This window comes from Balaenoptera borealis (assembly GCF_965194805.1).
Source record: "Balaenoptera borealis genome assembly, chromosome: 16".
NCBI classification, from domain to species: Eukaryota; Metazoa; Chordata; class Mammalia; order Artiodactyla; family Balaenopteridae; genus Balaenoptera; species Balaenoptera borealis.
The window spans coordinates 11,084,465-11,104,775 of record NC_138872.1 but is presented as its reverse complement, the minus strand read 5'-3'; the positions used below and the strand labels follow the sequence as shown (position 1 = coordinate 11,104,775).

Below are 20,311 nucleotides of genomic sequence, written 5' to 3'. Positions count from 1 at the left end.
TTTAACGAGTTTGTTTATGTACCAAATATATTTGAGTTATCCTTTCTGTACAGATTCCACTATAGATAAATGGGCGTTTATACAGCATTTCTATAATTATTTTATTTTATTTTTAAACAGAAGAAGCAGACTACAGTGCCTTTGGTACAGACACACTAATAAAGAAGAAGAATGTTTTAACCAATGTGTTGCGTCCTGACAACCATAGAAAAAAGCCACACATAGTCATTAGTATGCCCCAGGACTTCAGACCTGTGTCTTCTATTATAGACGTGGATATTCTCCCAGAAACACATCGTAGGGTCCGTCTTTACAAATATGGCACTGAGAAACCCCTAGGATTCTACATCCGGGACGGCTCCAGTGTCCGGGTGACACCCCATGGCTTAGAGAAGGTCCCAGGGATCTTTATATCCAGACTTGTGCCAGGAGGTCTGGCTCAAAGCACAGGACTATTAGCCGTTAATGATGAAGTTTTAGAAGTTAATGGCATAGAAGTTTCCGGGAAGAGTCTAGATCAAGTAACTGACATGATGATTGCAAACAGCCGCAACCTCATCATCACAGTGAGACCAGCAAACCAGAGGAATAACGTCATTAGGAACAGTCGGACTTCCGGCAGCTCTGGCCAGTCTACTGACAACAGCCTTCCTGGCTATCCACAGCAGATCGAACCGAGCTTTGAGCCAGAGGATGAAGACAGCGATGAAGATGACATTATTATTGAAGACAATGGTGTGCCACAGCAGATCCCTAAGGCTGTTCGTAACACCGAGAGCCTGGAATCATTAACACAAATAGAACTCAGTTTTGAATCTGGACAGAACGGTTTTATTCCTTCTAGTGAAGTGAGCTTAGCACCCTTAGCAAGTGGCACAAATACAGAATTTGAAACGCATGCTCCAGATCAAAAACTCTTAGAAGAAGATGGAACAATCATAACACTATGAAACCATCGCGTTTGAATGTTTTCTGAGTGAGGACGCCATGGAGACTTGTAAATTTGGCTAGTTTAAAGCATATATACCTCTGAACCAGTGATCTGGGATAGGCATGAAAAAAATATATTGCAAGTTTAAAATGTTATTAAAATAGTAGTTTGATAATTAATATAAACTTCGGTGGGTCAGAGGTGAATTTAAGTCTAAAACGAAGGGGCCTTTGCTAATGAAATGATGTGCTTTTGCTATTTTGTCTATAGAGAACTGGATGTTAGAGCACATTCCCAGAACTACACATGAGGACTAGATCATTTCCGTTTGAAGTGGTTGCATATTTGACCTGCTGTGCAGAGCCTGGTTAATTTTTCCTTTAACTATGTATTTTCTAATTCTAACGTGAAGAAGTCTGAGTCTATCTTCCGGTACTTTGGGACCTTGGCTCCTATATTCCCCATGTTGTATTTTGATTTTTTAATATTGTTCCTCTGTTGCTAATTGTAGCGAGTAATTTTTTCAAATGCTTTTTTTTTTTTTTTTCCTAATTTCTAAGAAATCAAATCAATGGACTGTTTTTAGGGGTTGCTTCCTAAGTTATAAAGCATTGAAGCTATGTTCCTGAATTAAGAAACTCTAACAGTTGTTCAAGTCCGTGTTTGCCCATCTTGTAGCTTTCATATTTACAAACTCATTGCATTTGGGCATCACTTACGTTGTGAAAGGCAGTTCCATGGACTCTGGTGATATGGGAGACTCTCCTATAACCTCTTCTTGTCCTCATTCCACATCTCATTAGAAATCATTCCTTTTGTTGTTTGTGTGTATATTTTGTTTGTCTGCCTTTTTACTCTTTTAATGTATCTGAGTAGTGTGAATTATTTTCGTTAAAAAAAAAATGCACCCAAGCTAAGAGATTTTTACACACAGGACAACCTTGTGCACTTTTTATATGAAAATTTTGGGTTTTCCTTAATGGGATTTCTAGGAACACTGCCTACACTTTATGAAAAGTATGTCGTATTCACCTTTGACAGGTAGAGTGTACCTCGATTAATTTTATGAGGCTATTTATTACTTTCCGATGCATCCACTTAGCAAGGTAAGAGTAAGGCTGCTAACTTTTGTTCCTTGCCTGGTTTCATTGTATGGAGGTGCACAGACCCTACAGTAGCTTGTATATAGAGACTAAGAATAGTATGAACTACATGAGTTCCCTGTGACTTATGGATATTTCTCTCAGAGTTATTTATTGATTAATTTTATGCTAGGGCTAGAATGGATACCTTATAACAATTGTGTGCTATTAAAACAATGAAGAATCAAATGACTCCGTTTTGAAGGATATTTTCTCTATATGGTAAAAGTATATGAAGTAAAGTTGATTAAATGAAGCTCGCTTGACTCAGAATACTTCAATGTATTTTGTTCACATTTTACCACTAAACATATAATCACTAAACTGTTAACTGCACAACATTATGTATAATACAGTGTACTTTTTGTTGAATTCATTGAAGTTCTTCCAGTTATATAACCACTATTCTTTAATGGCATTCCAGGTTTAACATTCTGTTGAGTTCTATAAATTTGACTCTTGAATGGCAAAATGTTAATAAGTAGAAGGTTGCATTTCATTTATATTATAAGCGGTGCAGGGCTTCAACATTTTAAGTAAAAATACTTTCACATACTACCTCTCTCTCTCTCTCTCTTTTTTTTAACAAAGTTTTAACATCAGAACTTTTCTCTTAGGGGAAGAAATACTTCAGGGCTTGACTTTTTGTACAACTTTTAACTGTAAAATACAGATTTGTCTTGTATGTATTCATGAAAATGGAAATCAAAGCTGCTAGTGCTTTTTAATTATCCTGCTAAGGGTATATGTCAACGGTCTTTTCAACTGGATCTCTCATTTAAATTATTGATGAAAGAATTGATTACTAGACATATTGTAAAACCAATAGATCTTGGTTATACAATAAAATGTCGATTCATTGGTAGTCTGAATTATTTAAGTGTACCTTATTAACAAAAATATCAGTGGATTCAGCATAAAATTTTATAGTACTAAATGTCAAGCTAACTGTGAATTTTGTTCTGTATCTTAAGTAAATTTATGATAATGTTCTGAAGAGCTATCAACAAAATATATGTACTTTTGTGAACTATGGATTTTCTAATTAAATTTTACATGCAACATGATTTTTACATGAATGCTACTTTGTTTAAACTATCAAATGTCAGTATTTTACTACAATTTTATTATAAAATGTACATTATCACTAAATGAGCTTTGATTTTAAAAATCAAATTAGCTTTAGTTGTATATTATTTTTTACAAATAAAGATAGACTTGTATAAAGGCTACTTTCTTGTCTGCAAATATATGAAAAGTCACCCAACAAATATTTACCAAGCACCCATTACAGAAAATGGGTAGGGAGAAAATTGCTAAGTTATAACAAGATCCTGGCTTCCTTAATTTTTAAAAGATCAACACCAGGAATTCCTGGCGGTCCAGTGGTTAGGACTCCACGCTTGCACTGCCGAGGGCCCGGGTTAGAGTTAGGGTTAGGGTTAGGGCATTTAAAATGTAGTTAAATTCTGATAATGTAAGAGGTTAGGCATGATATCCATCTAGAATTATCACTTACATTGTTTAAGATTATTTGAAATCAGACAAAAGTTGTAAAGTGACAGTTTCTCTTCTGAATTCAAATTCACTTATACTTTTTATTACCACCCCCAGGTACAGGTATTGCCTATATGGATTGAATTCACTTTATACTGAACACTGTAAAAGGCCTGAGATAAAACAGACCCTCTTCCTGAGCCAAGTCTAATCCCAAATGAGTCACCCGGTCATTGGCTAAGTCGATCTCGGCACTAACTCCTCTGCCATCCAGCATGCAGGATAATAACCGATTCCTTCCGCCAGTTTAAAAACTGGTAGAAAGTCCTCTGAGTAAAAATTCAACATCGTGTACATAGAACCCTTCACATCATCCATTGGTGCGGACTGTGTTGCACTCAGTACCTGATGCACTTGGTTTCAGGGTCCATGAAACAGTGGTGTGGAACTAAAAGCTCCTTTTCATCCCCAGGTACGACCCCAGTGCTCTTTGAATCCTGAATCCCTGCTGCTTCCAAGTTTCCAGTCTGGGTAAAAAATTACATTTGAGGAAAAAATCATCGAAGTCATAGAAATGTATAAGGAAAAGCTAGCCCTGTTCTGGTCGTTTGCCTTAAGGTGCTTGAATTAATGGTTAGCAGCAACTGGTTGTTGGCTCTGATTTTCCCATCTTTTAGACTGATGAAAGGTTTAATTGTGGGTGACGAAGCTTTAAGGGTTGTGTGTGTGTCAGTGACTTTGGCAGCTCAGCAGATTGCGCAGCACCTTACTTAGAAGACGTAGAAAGTCTTGACCTTGTTATTTGTGACAGCATATCACTTGCTGATGGTGACTGTTACCTGTAAGGTAAAGCATACATAAGTTGTCCCTCTAGCTATATTACATGCTACTTAAGTGCTGTAATTGGGTGGGTGTCTGACTAGCTATTACAAGGTAAATAGAAAGGAAATTAGTCCGTTAGATTTAATAATTGAAAAGCCCTTAGTGTGTAGTAGTCTACCAAGTGGTTCCCTAAAAACAAGATTTACATAATATATTTTTAAAAGCTAATGTGTTTGTCCAGTTACTTTACAAAATTTGATGTGTATTTTATAAATTAATATTGAGTTCGTATTTTATTTGCAAGTTGTATTTAGGTGTTTTGCCATTTAAAAAAGCTTTCTTAGAGAGTTCTACGTGTAATAGAAAATCTTTTTTTCTAGTTCATTATAGTTATCTAGTTCATTATAATCCCAAGGGATGGATAACAAAGTTATTTAATATAAGTAAAGATAACTTAAAAATTTTTTTCAGTTATACAAATAATACATAAATTAATTCTTATTATTTTTTTTTAAAAAGGCTGAAATTCTTTTTTGTCCACAAAGCATACTTATTCATACAGTACTTGGTTATAAAAAGAAATTAAAGTGGCTGAAAATGATGACTATAATTTATAATTATGCCAGGACAGCAGGCACAAACTAAGGTGTTTTAGGTAAATTGTGAGTCACTATCTTAAAGATACTGTAGTATAATGGCTTTCAAACATTGTTTAAAAACTGCACGCCACAGTAAGAAATGCATTGAATGTTGTGATCCAGTACACAGCTGTGTGTATGCATGTGTATGTATGGGGATAATACACACCTGTATATAATTGAAAGTTTCACAAAGCGAAACCATTACATGAAAAATGCTGATTTTCTATTCCATTTTTTAAATGTTTATTGGGCCATCCCCAAACAATTTCAGGATGCACTATTTGAAAAACACTTGTGAAGCACTGTTTTCCACTTGAGAAATTTGTCATGGAAAATACTAGTATATTTCTTTTCCTAAGGGGGGAAAAAAGCACTGCATTGCTTTCTTTTTTATTTTGAAATAATTTCAAACTTAGAAAAGAGCTGCATGAAAAGTACAGTTTATACCCTTCACCCCGATCATACCCACATTTGCTTTCTCTCTCCATTTTTCCTGAAACATCTGAGAATTGGTTGCATAGATCACAGCCCCTTAAGCCCCTAAAGACAGGCATATATTTTCCTGAGAACAAGGACATTCTCTCATACATTCCTGTATACAGCCACAGTTCAGTTATCAAATTCAAAAAATTTACCATTGATACAGTAATATTTATTACACAAAAGCCATACTAGAATCTCACCAGTTGCCCCCATAGTGTCCTCTACAGAAAAATCGTCCCTCCATCCAGGGTCTAATCCAGAATCATGCATCGCATTCAGGTGTCATGTCTCTGGTCTCCTTTAATCTGGAACAGTTCCTCAGCTTTCCTTTGTCTTGCATAATATTGACATTTTTAAAAAGTAAAGACAAGTTGTTTTGTAGACTGTCCCTCAGTGTGGGTTTGTCTGTTTCCTCATAATTAGATTCAAGTTACGCATTTTTGGCAAGAATACTACAGATATGATGTTATATCCTCATTGTACCGTGTCAGGAGGCACATCATGTCATTTTATTTCAATATTGTTCATGTTAAAACACTTTTCAGTGAGGGGAAAACGGTTCTTGTATTCTTATGTGTTGTCCATTATTCTAATTATTCTCAAGCTGATAAACATGAATAGGGACTTAGGAAGTGTATCTGTTTTCAGATCCATCCGTTCTATGTCTTAATTGTTTTCTGATTGGAGAAACAATAGAAGATGGTGAAATGGCATGAATATTCTTGAGTGTCATTTGCTTAAGTACTTTTTGTGGACCCAGTGATTATTTTTTCTGGCACTGACCTGAGTGGAAGAAAACCACCCCAATGAAACTTAAATCCTGCGGTCATGTTCTCTAGAGCGCTAACTGAAGGCTTCTGCCTTTGGATTCTTTGGATTATGAATATATCCAACTCGAATTGCTTCACTAAAAAGAGATTTATTGGCTCATGTAGCTGAAGTCAGGGCTAGAAGTTCAGCACAGATACCCTCTAACAGTGCGGCTGGTAGAACTTAATACAATGAGGGGAGTGGCCTATTTGCTCATTTGCTCGGTCCAAACGGGAGTCACTAGGCCACACATGGATACTGCATGTTTGAGATGTGACTTGTGCAACTGAGAAGCTGAATTCTTAACTCTATGTAGTTTTAATTAATGAATTTAAATTTAAATAGCCACACGGAGCGAGTGGCTGGCTGTATTTTACAACACAGGCTAGAATCTCTTTCTTGCTTTGCTTTCCTGTTTGCTTTTTTCTCAGGCAAATTACCCCTTTGTGGTGACAAAAATGGCCTGCAGCAACTCTAGTGTACCTTCTATCATTAACTACCCACCCGGAAGCGAGCCTCCGCTCCCCACTAATCACAGCCAAAGCCTCAGAGCCCACTCTCTTTGGCTCTGTCTGGGTCCTGAGCCCACATCTGGGCTGGGTTGGTGAGGGGTGGTTCCTCAAAGAAGAATCAGGGAATCAGGGTGCTGTCACCTCTCACAGAAGAAGGACCTGTGAAAGGGAAGTGAACACAGTGGCATCAATTGCAGCTTTTTTTTTTTTTTTAAACATCTTTATTGAAGTATAATTGCTTCACAATGGTGTGTTAGTTTCTGCTTTATAACAAAGTGAATCAGCTACACATATACACACGTTCCCATATCTCCTCCCTCCTGCATCTCCCTCCCTCCCACCCTCCCCATCCCACTCCCGCAGCTTTTTTTAAAGAGTGTTTGGGTGTACATTTCTCATAAAGGAGAGAGTTAAAAGCATAAGGTAAATGGAGATGAGAACAGTCCTCTGTCAAAGGAAAATGGTAAAAGTGGAAATGAAATTTGGGGTCTAGTGGCCTGTTCTGAATTTGACGGAAAAGTTCAAATCTCATAATAATGGCAACGTTTGCTTTTGTGTTTTCAGATATTATTGTTTTATTTTGATTGTATTTACCATAACTAAATCTGATACAAATATAAAGAGTACATAGAAACTTTAATCTGAAATGGCAGAAAGTTCAAAATTCATTACTTTTGAAATACAGAAACGAGAGAATCGTGGTCTTAGAGTAATGGCTAAATGTGATGCCCAAGGGGTTGGAATGGGGTAGGGTGGGTGGGACTGGTAAGCCAGAGTCTCCCCTTACACACACACCCCACTGCATTGTTGCCACTTGGGTATGTATGGGCCCAGCGTTGCCAGCTCTTTGAAATTTTAAGAAGATACCAGAAATCCAGAATCTCCCATGAAACATCCTGATTTTTAAAACAACTCGTGAGACAGACCAAACAGACTGGCCAGCCCCAGCTGGCCTGCAGGCTACCAGTTTGCCAGCGCTGTCTCAGAAGCTCAGAACCATGGACCATCAAAGGCTCTCATTCCTTTACTGTGAAACCATCTCCTCATAGGTCACCGCGAGGATTGAGGACAGTGCCTGAGGATTAATAAGCGCTCTGAATGTCAGCTGTTCTGTCCACCTCTCAGGGAGATGGCTTAGGTCCAGAGGGATTCAGCGACCAGCGCAAAGCAGTCCTCCAACTGTGTGACTCCACAGTGTGGTCCCCAGACAGCAGCTTCGGCATCACCTGTATGGAAATGAGAGATGCAGATGCTCAGGCCCCACCTCAGTTCTGCTGAATAGACTCTGCTGGTGGGGCCCAGAGATCTGCATTTTAACGAGCTGAGAAGTTATTACAGTCTGAGAAGTTCTTAGATCCATCTGTATCTCTCCTTCACTCTTAGCAGAACTGCTTTAATGAGCATGGCTTATAAGTTCTTTTAAAATTCATAAAGATGTACGGAAAGCCTTCATCTACTCATCTGGCATACACTGCACTGTTAACTTGGCAAAAGTAAGCTTCAGTCTCCAGCCCCCTGTGCAAGGGACTCCACTTCCTTAAATTAGTATAATCTAACTTTCCAGAATTGCAAGGTTGATTGAACACAGTAATTCCCCACACAAATCATTAGAGGTGTGCAGAAAATAAGCCTCTGAAAACTCCAGGTTGGATTTTTGTTCTGGGCTATCCACCAAAAGAGAAGACAAAAAAAGGCTAGAATTTGACTAATAGTACAACTCACAGATTGTATCAGTACAGCATTCCTTTTCCATCCCATCTCCTAGCAGTGCCTGAAGCAACAAGGAAATAGCTTTCATGGCATTGTTCCACTAAGACCTGGAACAGGTTCCACTCAAATGAAACAGGGCACTGTTCTTATAGAACATAAGAGTTCTGTTCCCAGGCTTTCTGTCCTGCCAGCGCGTGCTAGCTTTAAATCTACAGTAGGGTAGTCAGTGGCAAATCAGGTTTTCCCCAACATTCCCAGAGGCCTTCAGCTGCTGTCTCAGGTATGTACCCGGGGTGACTCCAGCAAAAATCTGTATGCTTAGTGACTCAGAAACTAAATCATTAACTTGGTAAATACCTGCCAAGCATGGGTAAAGGGAGCTTGAAGGAGAGAGCTTTAGAATGTGGGCCTCCAACAATGCCATGATGATGACAGCATGGGAACAGCAGTCCTGGTCAGTGTGGCTTCCCGGGTGGATCAGTGACTAACCCCAGAATCATCTGGAATCAGAATCCCCAATCAGCCACTCTCAGGAGCAACAATCCACACCAGGTAACTTAACAAGAAGGTAGATTTCATTTGTTTGAATCTCTGTCTGGTAAAGTAGAAAAATGTGGAAAAGGATTCTTGGTTTAAAAACACACATAAAGCAACTATACCCCAATTAAATAAATAAATAAATAAATAAATAAATAAAAGTAATAGACATTAAAAAAAGTAAAAACACACATACAGACAACTTTTAACTAGTTGATGTTTAAATTGGGTACGTGCATTTACACACACACACACACACACACACACACATACAAATCTGGTCTACCGGAATGTGGAATTAACATTAATGTAATGCAAGATAAAAAGGGACTTCCCTGGCGGTCCAGTGGTTAAGACTCTGTGCTTCCACTACAGGGGGCACAGGTTCAATCCGTGGTCGGGGAGCTAAGATCCCACATACCACCCGGTGCAGCCCCACCCCCACCCCCCCAAAAAAAAGGATAACAACGTAATGTACGCTTCTGGCACACGCATATACAAAATGCCAGACAATACTTGAAAAATGATTCCAAACAAATCTCAGCCCAAAATGGCCATCGTAATAATTTTTCATTCCCCTGTGGAAGGCAACAGTAAAACCTTTGCAATAAAGTCTTCGCAATTCAGTTGCAGGCCATGAGGGTTTTTCTAGCGAGCTGGCGTCCATGTCCTCCCTCCACCACCACGGGGCCTTGGCTGGTGCTCACAGGGCCCATGCCCAGTGGGACTGGCATGGGCCTCCATCAGCCAAGCAGACAGCGGAGAGGGAGGAAATCAACAGTGAAGGGAGAGAGCCAGGAGAGGAGGCAGAGTGGCTGGGAAGCTGGCCAAATGGCAAAGGGCTGAATGGGCTACATCAACTCCTGACAGCTCCTCAAATATCCTCGCTGTCCTTTCCCGCTCACTGCGTGGATACCAGGGGAACACAAAACCCCTTTGCCTGGACGTCGCCAAGAATTCATAAACGTTCATTTTTAAAACAGCATGTTAAGCAGAGCGAAATGTTCATGATTTTGAGGGATGTGACAAACTGGATGCAGAAGGTGAGATCACCTTGACATCCCTTAATCAAGTCGTGAAGTTCAAGTTCAGCCTGCCGACTGCTTATTTTGATCATGGTTAGAGTTTTTCCTCTTTTGCAGGGTTTGTGCTTGAATGTTGATGGCTTCTAGGATGGAGGAAAGATGACAAGACTGATAATGCTTACGATCTGAGTATTTTCTTTGTCTTTCCTCTTTTAACCTTGCGAAGACAAATAATGGTTAAGGACGGATAAAATATTTAACAGTGGCCATGCATAATTTATTCCTGAGTTGTTGCTCATTTCCAGCCCAATAGTTTGCTCTCAATTAGGACTTCTCAGAACCATGATGTCTCCTTGGCAAACTGACATTATGCTTATTTTTACTCTGTTCTTCCTAGGGCTAATTGTTTTTATAATTTGTTGTTGTTGTTGTTGAAGTACTAATTCCTAGATGTTCTCTTCATCAAAAACAAAAGTCAAAATTCGAGGCAAGGTTTTTTTTTAATATTCATTTCTGGTCCTTACAGTTAACTCAGAGCTTCAGAGACATAACCTGGGAAAGAGAAAAATATATTTGCATATATAACTGTCTCTTACGAAAACTAGACTGGCTAAGGAAGCTGTGTGTCCAGTGAAGTAATATATGATTTCAGAAGAAATTTTAGGAAAAAAAGTATATGAAAGAAAAGAGTCACCCCCCCCAAAAAAGCACTATTCAGAGATAACCACTCTTAAGTTTTTCAGTACATATGCACAACGATATATATTACCTAATATGGATTTTGACAGAAACAGGATCTTACATACATATAAATTATTCTGTAATTTGCTTTCTTCAGAGGGCAATATATTGTGAATGTCTTTGCTCTGTCAATACAGCTCTACATCTTTTATAATGGCTTCATTGTATTTCATTGTATAGATGAACCCTCATTTTATAAACCCAATTCCCTTTCGTTTGCTGTTTCCAATTTTTTTTTCACAATTATAACAGTGCTGTGGTGAGCAGCTTTGTAAATACATATTTTTATCCTTTGTTCAGTTAATTCCTTAGGATAAATTCCTAGAAATCATTAGGTCAACGCATGTGTTTTTTTTTGTTTGTTTATTTTTTGTTTTTGAGAAGGAGGAGGCATTGGTTCATGAATATATCCAGTTTCCTTCCGGAAAGATTGTTCTAATTTACTTCCTCACCAGGGGTATGTGTGAGTCGTTTTCCCCTCCAAAACACCAGATTTATTATTTGTATGCTTTTCCTACTTAATAGGGGAAAAAAGCGTCTCTTTATTTTGCTTCGCATATCTTTGATTATTAGTTTGAAGGGCTTTTAAAAAACTGTTTATTAGTATTTCTTCTTTTATTAGCTTCTCCGTTTGGGTCCTTTGCATAACATTTTAAAAATTGAGGTATCAGTCTTTTCTTAATATAGAAGTGCTTTATAGATTAAGGAAGTCAATCTTTTGGTCATCATTTTTTCCTAATTAGTCATTTGCTCCTTACTGTGTGTATCATTGGCTTTTGTATTTATTCTGTAGGAATTTCTTTTTGTCCGTGGTAAAATTCTTTATTCTTTTCTCTAGTAGTTTCCCTCTCAAATTATATAAATGCTTACCCAGCTTTTATCCTAAGTTCCATACTTCTATGATTTTTTTTTACATTTAAGTATTTAATCCATCTGACAATTCTTTGGCCATCTAATCTTTGGCTAAACTAAGAGAGCTGAGATTTTTTTTGGTTTAAATTCTCCATTAATTGTTCTATCATAATGTATTGAATAAGACACTACTTTCTCATTGAATTGTAATTCTACCTTTATCATTTGCTAGTTTCTTACATGTTCTTGGGTTTGTTTTGGCCAAATCACGATTTGTTAATCGATTTGTCTGCTTTGGAAGACAAATAGATTAACAGCATTTCATGCTGTTTTGATTACTGAAGCTTTAAAATACATTTTAGTATCTGTAGAGCAAACCCTCTTATTCCTCCCCAGTTGTTTATTTTTCACAATTTAGTTATTCGAATGGTAAATAAACTCACATGGTTCAAACAACCAAAAATTTTTTAAAAGTACATAGTGAAAACACTTTCACCTTTTTTGGTCCCCAGTTCACCCAACTGTCATTCCCTTCCCTCGGGTACCAATTGTGCTCTGTTTCTTGCTTATCTCTCCATAGATTTTTTTAATGTAAATCAGACAGTATGAAAATATACTATGTCCCCTCTTATTATTATATAAAAACAGCATATTCTACCCTTTACTTTTCTCATTTAATATATCTTTAGTAATTCTTTCCTTATCACTAGGTAAAATTCTTCCCCATTCATTTTATTTCCATTCCTTTTTCTAAATACAAGCTTTTAATTTTGGAACTGTTTTAGATTTACAGGAAAGTCGCACAGATAGTACAGCATCACCCAGGTTCCTCTGATGCTAACATCTTATATAACCATCGTACCTTTGTCAAAACTAGAAATTAACATTGGTACATGTCTTTGCCTTCTCCGGCTGCATAACAAAACACCACAAACTGGGTGGTTTAAGCAACAGAAAGTTATTTTCTCGAAGTTTTGGAGGCTGGAAGTCCAAGACCAAGGTGCTGCTGCTGTTTCCCTGTGTCCTCACATGGCCTCTCCTTTGTGCAAGAGAGAGAGGGAGGGAAAGAGAGCTCTCTGGCATCTCTTCTTTTTTTTTTTTTTTAATTTTTTAAATTAATTAATTTATTTATTTATTTATTTTTGGCTGCATTGGGTCTTCATTGCTGCGCGCGGGCTTTCTCTAGTTGCAGCGAGCGGGTGCTACTCTTCATTGCGGGACGCGGGCTTCTCATTGAAGTGGCTTCTCTTGTCGTGGAGCACGGGCTCTAGGTGCGCGGGCTTCAGTAGTTGTGGCACGTGGGCTCAGTAGTTGTGGCTCACGGGCTCTAGAGCGCAGGCTCAGTAGTTGTGGTGCACGGGCTTAGTTGCTCCGCGGCATGTAGGATCTTCCCGGACCAGGGCTCGAACCCGTGTCCCCTGCATTGGCAGGCGGATTCTTAACCACTGCGCCACCAGGGAAGCCCTGGCATCTCTTCTTATAAGGACACTAAAGGCACGAATCTTATAGGATCAGGGCCACACCCTTATGACCTTATTTAACCCCAGTTATTTCCTTAGAGACCCCATCTCCAAATACAGCCACACTAGGGGTTAGAGCTTCAACATATGAATTTGGGAAGGGGGGAAGAAACAACTATTCAGTCTATAACAGTACATTACTATTGACTGAACTTTAGACTTTATTTGGAGTTCACCAGTTTTCCACTAATGTCTTCTTTCTGTTCCAGGATCTAGTCCAGGATACCACGTTGCATTTAATCCCCATTCACTTTTGCAGCTCCATAACATGCAACCAATTTAATATATTAAACAATCCCTTATTGCTGGACCTTTAGTTTGTATCAATTTTTTTGCCACTGCAGCTATGTGGTAATTAATAACTGTATTCATAAGTCATTTTGCACATGACGAAATATAGTTATAAGGTAAATACCTAGAAGAGGAATTACTGAGCAAAATGCATATGCATTTGTAATTTCAATAGAGTCTGCTGGTTTGTGTGTCAATTTGTATAATCCAGCCAACAAAGAGTGGGATTGCCCATAACCTTGCCAAACCTGTGAATTTTCACCACTCTGATGGTTGAAGAATGTATCTTATAATAAAGGAGGTCAAACATCTTTTCATATGATGATAATCTACGTGAATTAGCTTTTCTTTCAATTATCTTTGCATATACTTTGCTCATTTGATGTTTTCCTTATCACTTTCCAGAAGTCCTTTATAGATGAAGATTACACCTTGACTATGTATTGGCAAATATTTTTTTCCCCTCTTGTCTTATTGTTTTTCCTAACAATCAACTTTATCGAGGTATAATTTATTCCAATACAATGTACTTTGAATGGACAGTTCAATGAATTTTGACAAATAGAATACCTCCATATAACCACCACCACAATCAAGGTATCAAACATTTCTTATATTATTTTGGAATATGCTTAGAGTAGTGTTTTCCATGCAGAAACTTTTCATCTTTCTATAGTTGAAATTTTCTTTTATGGCTTCTGAATTTTGTGTCAAAATAAGAGATGCTTTCACACTCTGAGGTTAAGTAATTATTCATTTTTTACTTCTAATATATTTGTGTCCATCAACTCAGGAATAAATAAACAAACTGTGGTACATCCATATAATGGAATATTTGGGGGCCACAAAAAGGAGTAAAGGGCTGATGTGTGCCACCACATGGATGGACCTTGAAGACTTCATGCTAAGTGAAAGAACTCAGACGCAAAAGGTCACACAACATATGATTGCATTTATATGAAATGTCCAGAATAGATAAATCCATAAAGACAGAAATTAGATTAGTGGTTGCCTGGGCCAGAAGTAGGTGGGAGGTTTGGGGAGCAATGGCTAAGGAGTGTAGGGTTTCTTTCTTTCTTTCTTTTTTTTTTTTAGGGTTTCTTTTTTGGGTGATAAAAATGTTCTAAAATGGACTGTGGTGATGGCTGCACAACTCTGTGTATGTACTTTAGTCTATACCATTGACTGTATACTTTCAATAGGGGGACTGTATGGTATGTGAATTATAGCTCAATAAAGCTGTTAAAAAATGATTCACAAACCCCATTCATTCAAAATATATCAACTGTGCCACGTGGACTTTGTGGCAGTTGGGGGGTCACAGCAGCGAAAAAGAGGGTGCAGTTTCTGACCTCATGGAGCTAACACCTAGTGGACCTGCTGTCACACTGTATCCTTGGAAAGAAGATACTTGAAAAAAAAATTTCTGAGACCATCAGAAATTCTTCTGGCTTCTAATTCACATTTCTTGAAGAATAGCGGTTTCAAGTGACTGGACAGACCAGCTGAATCAGAATCTGCATTTTACCAAAATCCCCAGGTGATGCGTCATTCACCTGGTACATGCAAGTTCAGGAACCAGTGATCTAGAGGTGAATTTTCAGCCAAAGCAGAAACCCTGTCTATACTGTCCCTGTCTAGGAGGAGACGGCCCGACTCTGCTTGAATTGCCCCCGCGGTGGAGCCTCACCCCTCGGAGACCCCGTCTGTTTATTCACATACAACTCACCTTCAGAAACTTTCCCCTTCACTTTAAGGTGAAGTCTGCTTCCCTTTAGTAATACCTGTGTACTTGTTTTATTTTGTTGTGTTAACAAATCCCCCCAAACTCAGAGGCTTAAAACGACACACGTTTGTTATCTCAGTTTCTGTGGGTCAGGAGTCTCAGTACAGTTACCCAGGTCCATGGCTCAGGGTCTCACAAGGCTATAGTGAAGGTGCCGCTGGGGCTGTCTGAGGCTCGAGTCCACGTCCAATGTCAAGCACATTCAGGTCGATTTTAGTTCCTGCGTTTGTAGGTCTGAGGCCCTGGGCTCCTGGAGGCACCAGCTGTTCCCTGCTCCGCGGCCCCCAGAGGGGTGCAAAACAGCGTGGCTGCTCGCTTTCCTCCAGGCCAGCAGGGGGCGCACCTCCCTGACTCCGTCCAGCTCTGACCTCTAAAGCCCCTTTAAGGGCTTGTCTGATTAGGTCGGACTCACCCAAGATAATCTCCCTTTTGATTAACTCCAAGTCAACTAATCAGTAACTTCATCATGGGAATGATAACCCATCGTATCCTCTGGCTCCCCCCATACTTGGGGATTATGTGATGTACGCCAGTGGGCTGGAATCTTAGAATTCCACACAACTCCAGGGGGCGCCATGCACGCCGTTGTCTATGTGAGTGGTGTTCTGCACAGCTAGGCAGGTGGGGTTTCTCTGTTTTCTTGTGTCCCTGGTTCAGTTGTCGTTCTTCTCTCAGCAGCCCCATAGAATTCATTGACCCCTTCCTTGCGATCTTCCTTTAGATAATCCAAGCTTTCTCCTGACCAAACAGCTCCTGCTCCTTCAAACTGTCATCACATGTCATAAGGTCACATGAACAGCACATGAACATAAAGTCAGTCATAAACTGACTTTATGTTCAGTTTGTCTCAAGAGACATTTATCAAATGCATTCTTGGTGACCAAAACCTTGCCACCATCAGCTATATTATCTATCTGGCCATCTTCTTTGTCCTCCCTTGAAAACACTCTAGTTTGTCAATATTCCATTTATAATGTAGGATTTATTGAGCACTTATTCTATGCCAGCCAGTGTTTAAAGAAGTTTATGTAGATTGTCTCATTGAATCTTTTCAGCAACGCTGTGAAGTTGTATCATGCCATTTTACTGATGAGGAAACTCAGGCACAGAGAAGTTAAGTAACTCTGCCAAGGTCACACAGCTTTTAGGTGGATGGAACCCAGACAGTTTGACTCTAGAGCCTGTGCTGTTAGTCACTGTGCATTGTTCCCTCCCAGAGGTACACTCTGTACCCAGCAGGGGCCCTCCAGGGGCCAGAAGACAGTCCACTTTTAGCTCTTTGTACTGCATTCTGTATTTTTTAGTTAATGCATCCTCATCCTCATTTGCTTTTTAGCAGTTGTGTTATTTCAATATCTTAAACTCAAAATCAATTAAAAAATTCTCTGTGGTTGTCACATGAACTGCTGAAGACGAGGTTTCCCACATCCTCAATAATCCTCAAAAAAGTAAATACTTTTTTCTTTTTTTTCTGCTAAATTTCATTGTGTTTGCTTATGGCCATTGTTACAACCAGGGGCCCCTCTCAGCTTATTGTTTGCTGCTGATATGCCTGCAGGTTTCGTATAGAGCAGGATCTCTTTTATGGAACACCTACTGTGTACACAATGCCGTACCCTGTACTCAAAGGACACTTAAGGGCCTTTGAATCCTAGTGAATAGAGATACAGGTTCCTGAAGCAAGAAACAAATATATTCCAATGTCCCAAATAGTCTAATGAATACTGTTTTACCCGGGCACTTAACTATTTTCTAACATCTTCTGACGTATTCTGATCCATCTCAATGTGATATAAATGAAAGAGCCATGGGCTTGCAACCCAACTCCACGTAGTTACATACGTGGGCCTGGGCCACAGTTTCCTGAGCCTCGGTTTCCCCAACTGCGAAACAGTAAATCAAGTCCATAATTCCTTTTTTTGAAATTTTGAAATCCAGGAAACTGAAAACCATTTGCTCTTTTCCCCATCGGGCCAGCAGAAATGCATTGACCAGCAAAACCTGAGCCGGACTGGCATGAGATTTATTTAAGGCCCTTAATGAGCTCATGTAAGGCGACTATTCACACATTCTACTGAGAAATACGAAGTCTGATAACAGGGTGCTGCCCCACTTGTCCTGGAGTTGTCACCTCGGGTGTCCTATGTGCTCCGTATTAGCATTCTAAACCCAGGAGTTCTGATTCTGAAACATGTCTGGCCCCAAGGGTTTTGTGTTAGGGGTGGTGGGCCTGTAACGCCCAGGACTGCCTGAGCCTGCAGGAGAATTTACAGAAGGCACTAAGCTCCCGCCTGGGTCACCGAAGCCCGGCCACTTCACACCCTGCTGGGCAGGGTCTTTTCCCTCCAGCGTCTGTTTAAACGGAGGCAGAACAAACAGCCTGGGACCCACATTTCAGTAGCTGGAGGGGGAAAGAAATGCCTCTTTCCTCTAAACCCAGGATTCTCCCCTCACTTCCCAGGACCAGGGCAGCTCTAGCTGGAAAGCCAAACGTCGACACGTAGGGAGCACTTTGAGTCTTGACGCTTGGCCTCCTGCCTCCAAAGCTACGAGCCCCTTTGTGCAACTCTGTTGTGGAAAGAAAAGGCACAGAGAAAAACGGATCAAATGCCTGAGGAGAATCAGAAGCTTTTCTTTTCCAGGGAACGAATGGGATGTGCTGTCTCCTATTACCATAGAGAGATCATTTCAAAACTGTGATAGGAAAATGCTTTTAAAACCTGGGTTTTCACCATGCTTCTATTTAGAGGGGTGGTGTTCTAAATCATTTTGCTGGTGGCGAAACAGAGACACTAAGCAGGAAAGTGACTCCAAATTTTAGATGAATGTGTTTATTGAGGACTGACTTCCAGGTGCAAGGGCAGCCACTGGACTCCTCCAGCAATCCCCCCAAAACGCCCAAGGCGTGTGTTCTGTCCTCCAGGAACTTTCTGTCTGATGGTGGCCTTACTTACAACTTAGTGGAAGGTGGAAGGTATCAGAAGGTAAGCTTAAAGGGCTCATCTCTTTGGGGGTCAGAAAAAGGGCCGTGGAAGAGAGACCTTGAAGGCTGGGTGGAGGGCAGGGAGGGCAGGGGGCCCAGGGGCAGATGGAAACGCTGGACGTCGATGGGGAGCCCGGCAGACTTGGGGCATATTCAGGGGACCCTGGAAGCAACACCCAGACACTTTCACGGACCAAGAGATCAGAGAGAGACTGGGGCCGGGCGGGGGGTGGGGGTGGGGGAGACTGCAAACGGGGGCAGCTCCTTAATTGCCGCAGTGCAGGCCCACCGTTTCCTGAGCTTCCCTTTCTTTTCGAGAGAAGCCACAGTTGAATGTCTGCGTGAACTGTAAAAGGTACCACATTGAAAGATGCAGGTATTTAAGCACGATGTTGTGCAAATCTAACACACCTACAGATGCCTTCGTTTGGGCCGCGCTGTAACAAAACACCATAGCCTGCGTGGCTTATGAACAGCAGACATTTATTTCTCACAGATCGGGAGGTTGTAAGCCCAAGATCAGGGTACCAGCAGGGTCAGGTTCTGGTGAAGGCCTGCTTCCGGATTTCAGGCGCTGACTTCTCCGCGTGTCCTCACACGGTGGCAAGGGCAGGGGAGTTCTCTTGGGGTCTCTTAAATTTTTTTTTATTTTTCTTTTATATGTATTTTTTTTAATATTTATATTTTTCTTTTATATAAATATATGTGTATATATGTATTTTTTTTTCTGCAGAGCTCCTTTGTCTTTGAGTTAACCTTTGTGAAGGTGATGGGGAAACAGATCTTCCTGTGGTCTAGACACCCCAGCCTGGTCTTCTTGGGTCACCTCTGTAAGAGCACTAATTCCATTCACAAGGCCCCACCTTCTGAGACCATCACCTTGGGGTTAGGATTTCAATGTATGAACTTGGGGGAACACAAACATTTGGTCTACAGCAGCAGGCTGTGTGGCAGGGCCAGAACTCAGGTGAGGCAGGCGAGATGCCCAGGGCACACAACGAAAGGAGACCCTCACTCCCTGGGGCCGATCCTGACCGGGAGACCCCCTTAACAGTTTGTACTCCAAGTGTCTCTCTTACCTCCTCCGGGCCCTGGCTCTGCTCTGTGGGCTCCCATTTGCATCTTAGGGTTCAAAGAGAAAAGCAGTAGACAGATTGGCAAGGGAGGCTTGGTGGGTGGAGGTGTTTGAACTTCACTTGGTGAGTACTGGGGAATTAAGAGCAGGAAGAGAGGTGGCTACACGGTGCTTTGGGGGGGGGCAGTGAAAAGGGTGGGCTGGCAGAGGGGCAGGGCCGCCGCCAGCTTTCCCAGTGCCAGGCTTCCCAGCAACAGGCAGTGTAGCGTGAGTAGCAGGTAAGGACCTGGGTTCTTCCCTTGGCTGATTATAATCCCTGGCAAGTGACTTAACCTCTCGGTGTCTCAGTTTCCTCATCTCTAAAAGGGGCATTAGCAGAGCCTCCCTGCCTCACAGGGTGCGGAGGAGATTCGAGGCGGGCGTCTCTGAGAAGAGTTTTGAACAGAGCCTGGCCCTTAGTAAGCTTTCAGGACACGTTCCCAATGAGACCAACGGGCCTTAGAAACGGCCCGCGGAGTTAAGCAGCTTTGGAGCTGCACAGATCAGAATCACCTGGGGGATCCTTTCAACCTCCCCAACCGAGGCCACGCCCCCGACCAATTAAATCCCAATCACTGGGGAGTGGTCTCGGCGTCAGTATTTTCTGGAAGTTTCCAAGGCGCAGCCGAGCTTGGGAACGATGCTCATCCAGAACCTCGTGTGCCTGAGGCCTGAGCTGGCAGAGGTGACCTTGAAAAGACACAGACAGACAAACATTTTGTAGCTGGAGGTGAAGCCAGGTGGGACGGGGGGTGCGGGGGTGGAAGGCTGTGTGGCCTCGTGGCCCAGCCGGGGGCCACTGCTGCTCCCGGGGGGTCTTCGGGGCCAGGCGGCCACGGGCGCCCCGACCTCCGGCTGCGAGGGAGCCGGCTGCCTGGCCCCGCGGAGGACTCCCGAGCAGGAGGCCGCAGCAG

The 20,311-nt window shown here is 41.1% G+C and overlaps 1 protein-coding gene and 1 long non-coding RNA gene across 2 annotated transcripts in view; one reads left to right on the top strand and one right to left on the bottom strand.

The window, feature by feature from the left end:
• Positions 1-12,798, top strand: part of PARD6B (par-6 family cell polarity regulator beta) — a 27,109-nt gene extending 14,311 nt beyond the window's left edge. Inside the window, exon 3 of the mRNA XM_082362728.1 lies at positions 121-12,798. Within this exon, the coding sequence (XP_082218854.1) occupies positions 121-950 (830 nt within the window). The 3' untranslated portion in view covers positions 951-12,798. The remainder of the gene's footprint in view (positions 1-120) is intronic.
• Positions 1,434-20,311, bottom strand: LOC309614424. The gene is made up of 2 exons (XR_014236170.1): positions 8,561-20,311; positions 1,434-8,064 (listed from the first exon to the last, which is right to left on the bottom strand). It is a non-coding gene; the product is annotated as an uncharacterized lncRNA (long non-coding RNA).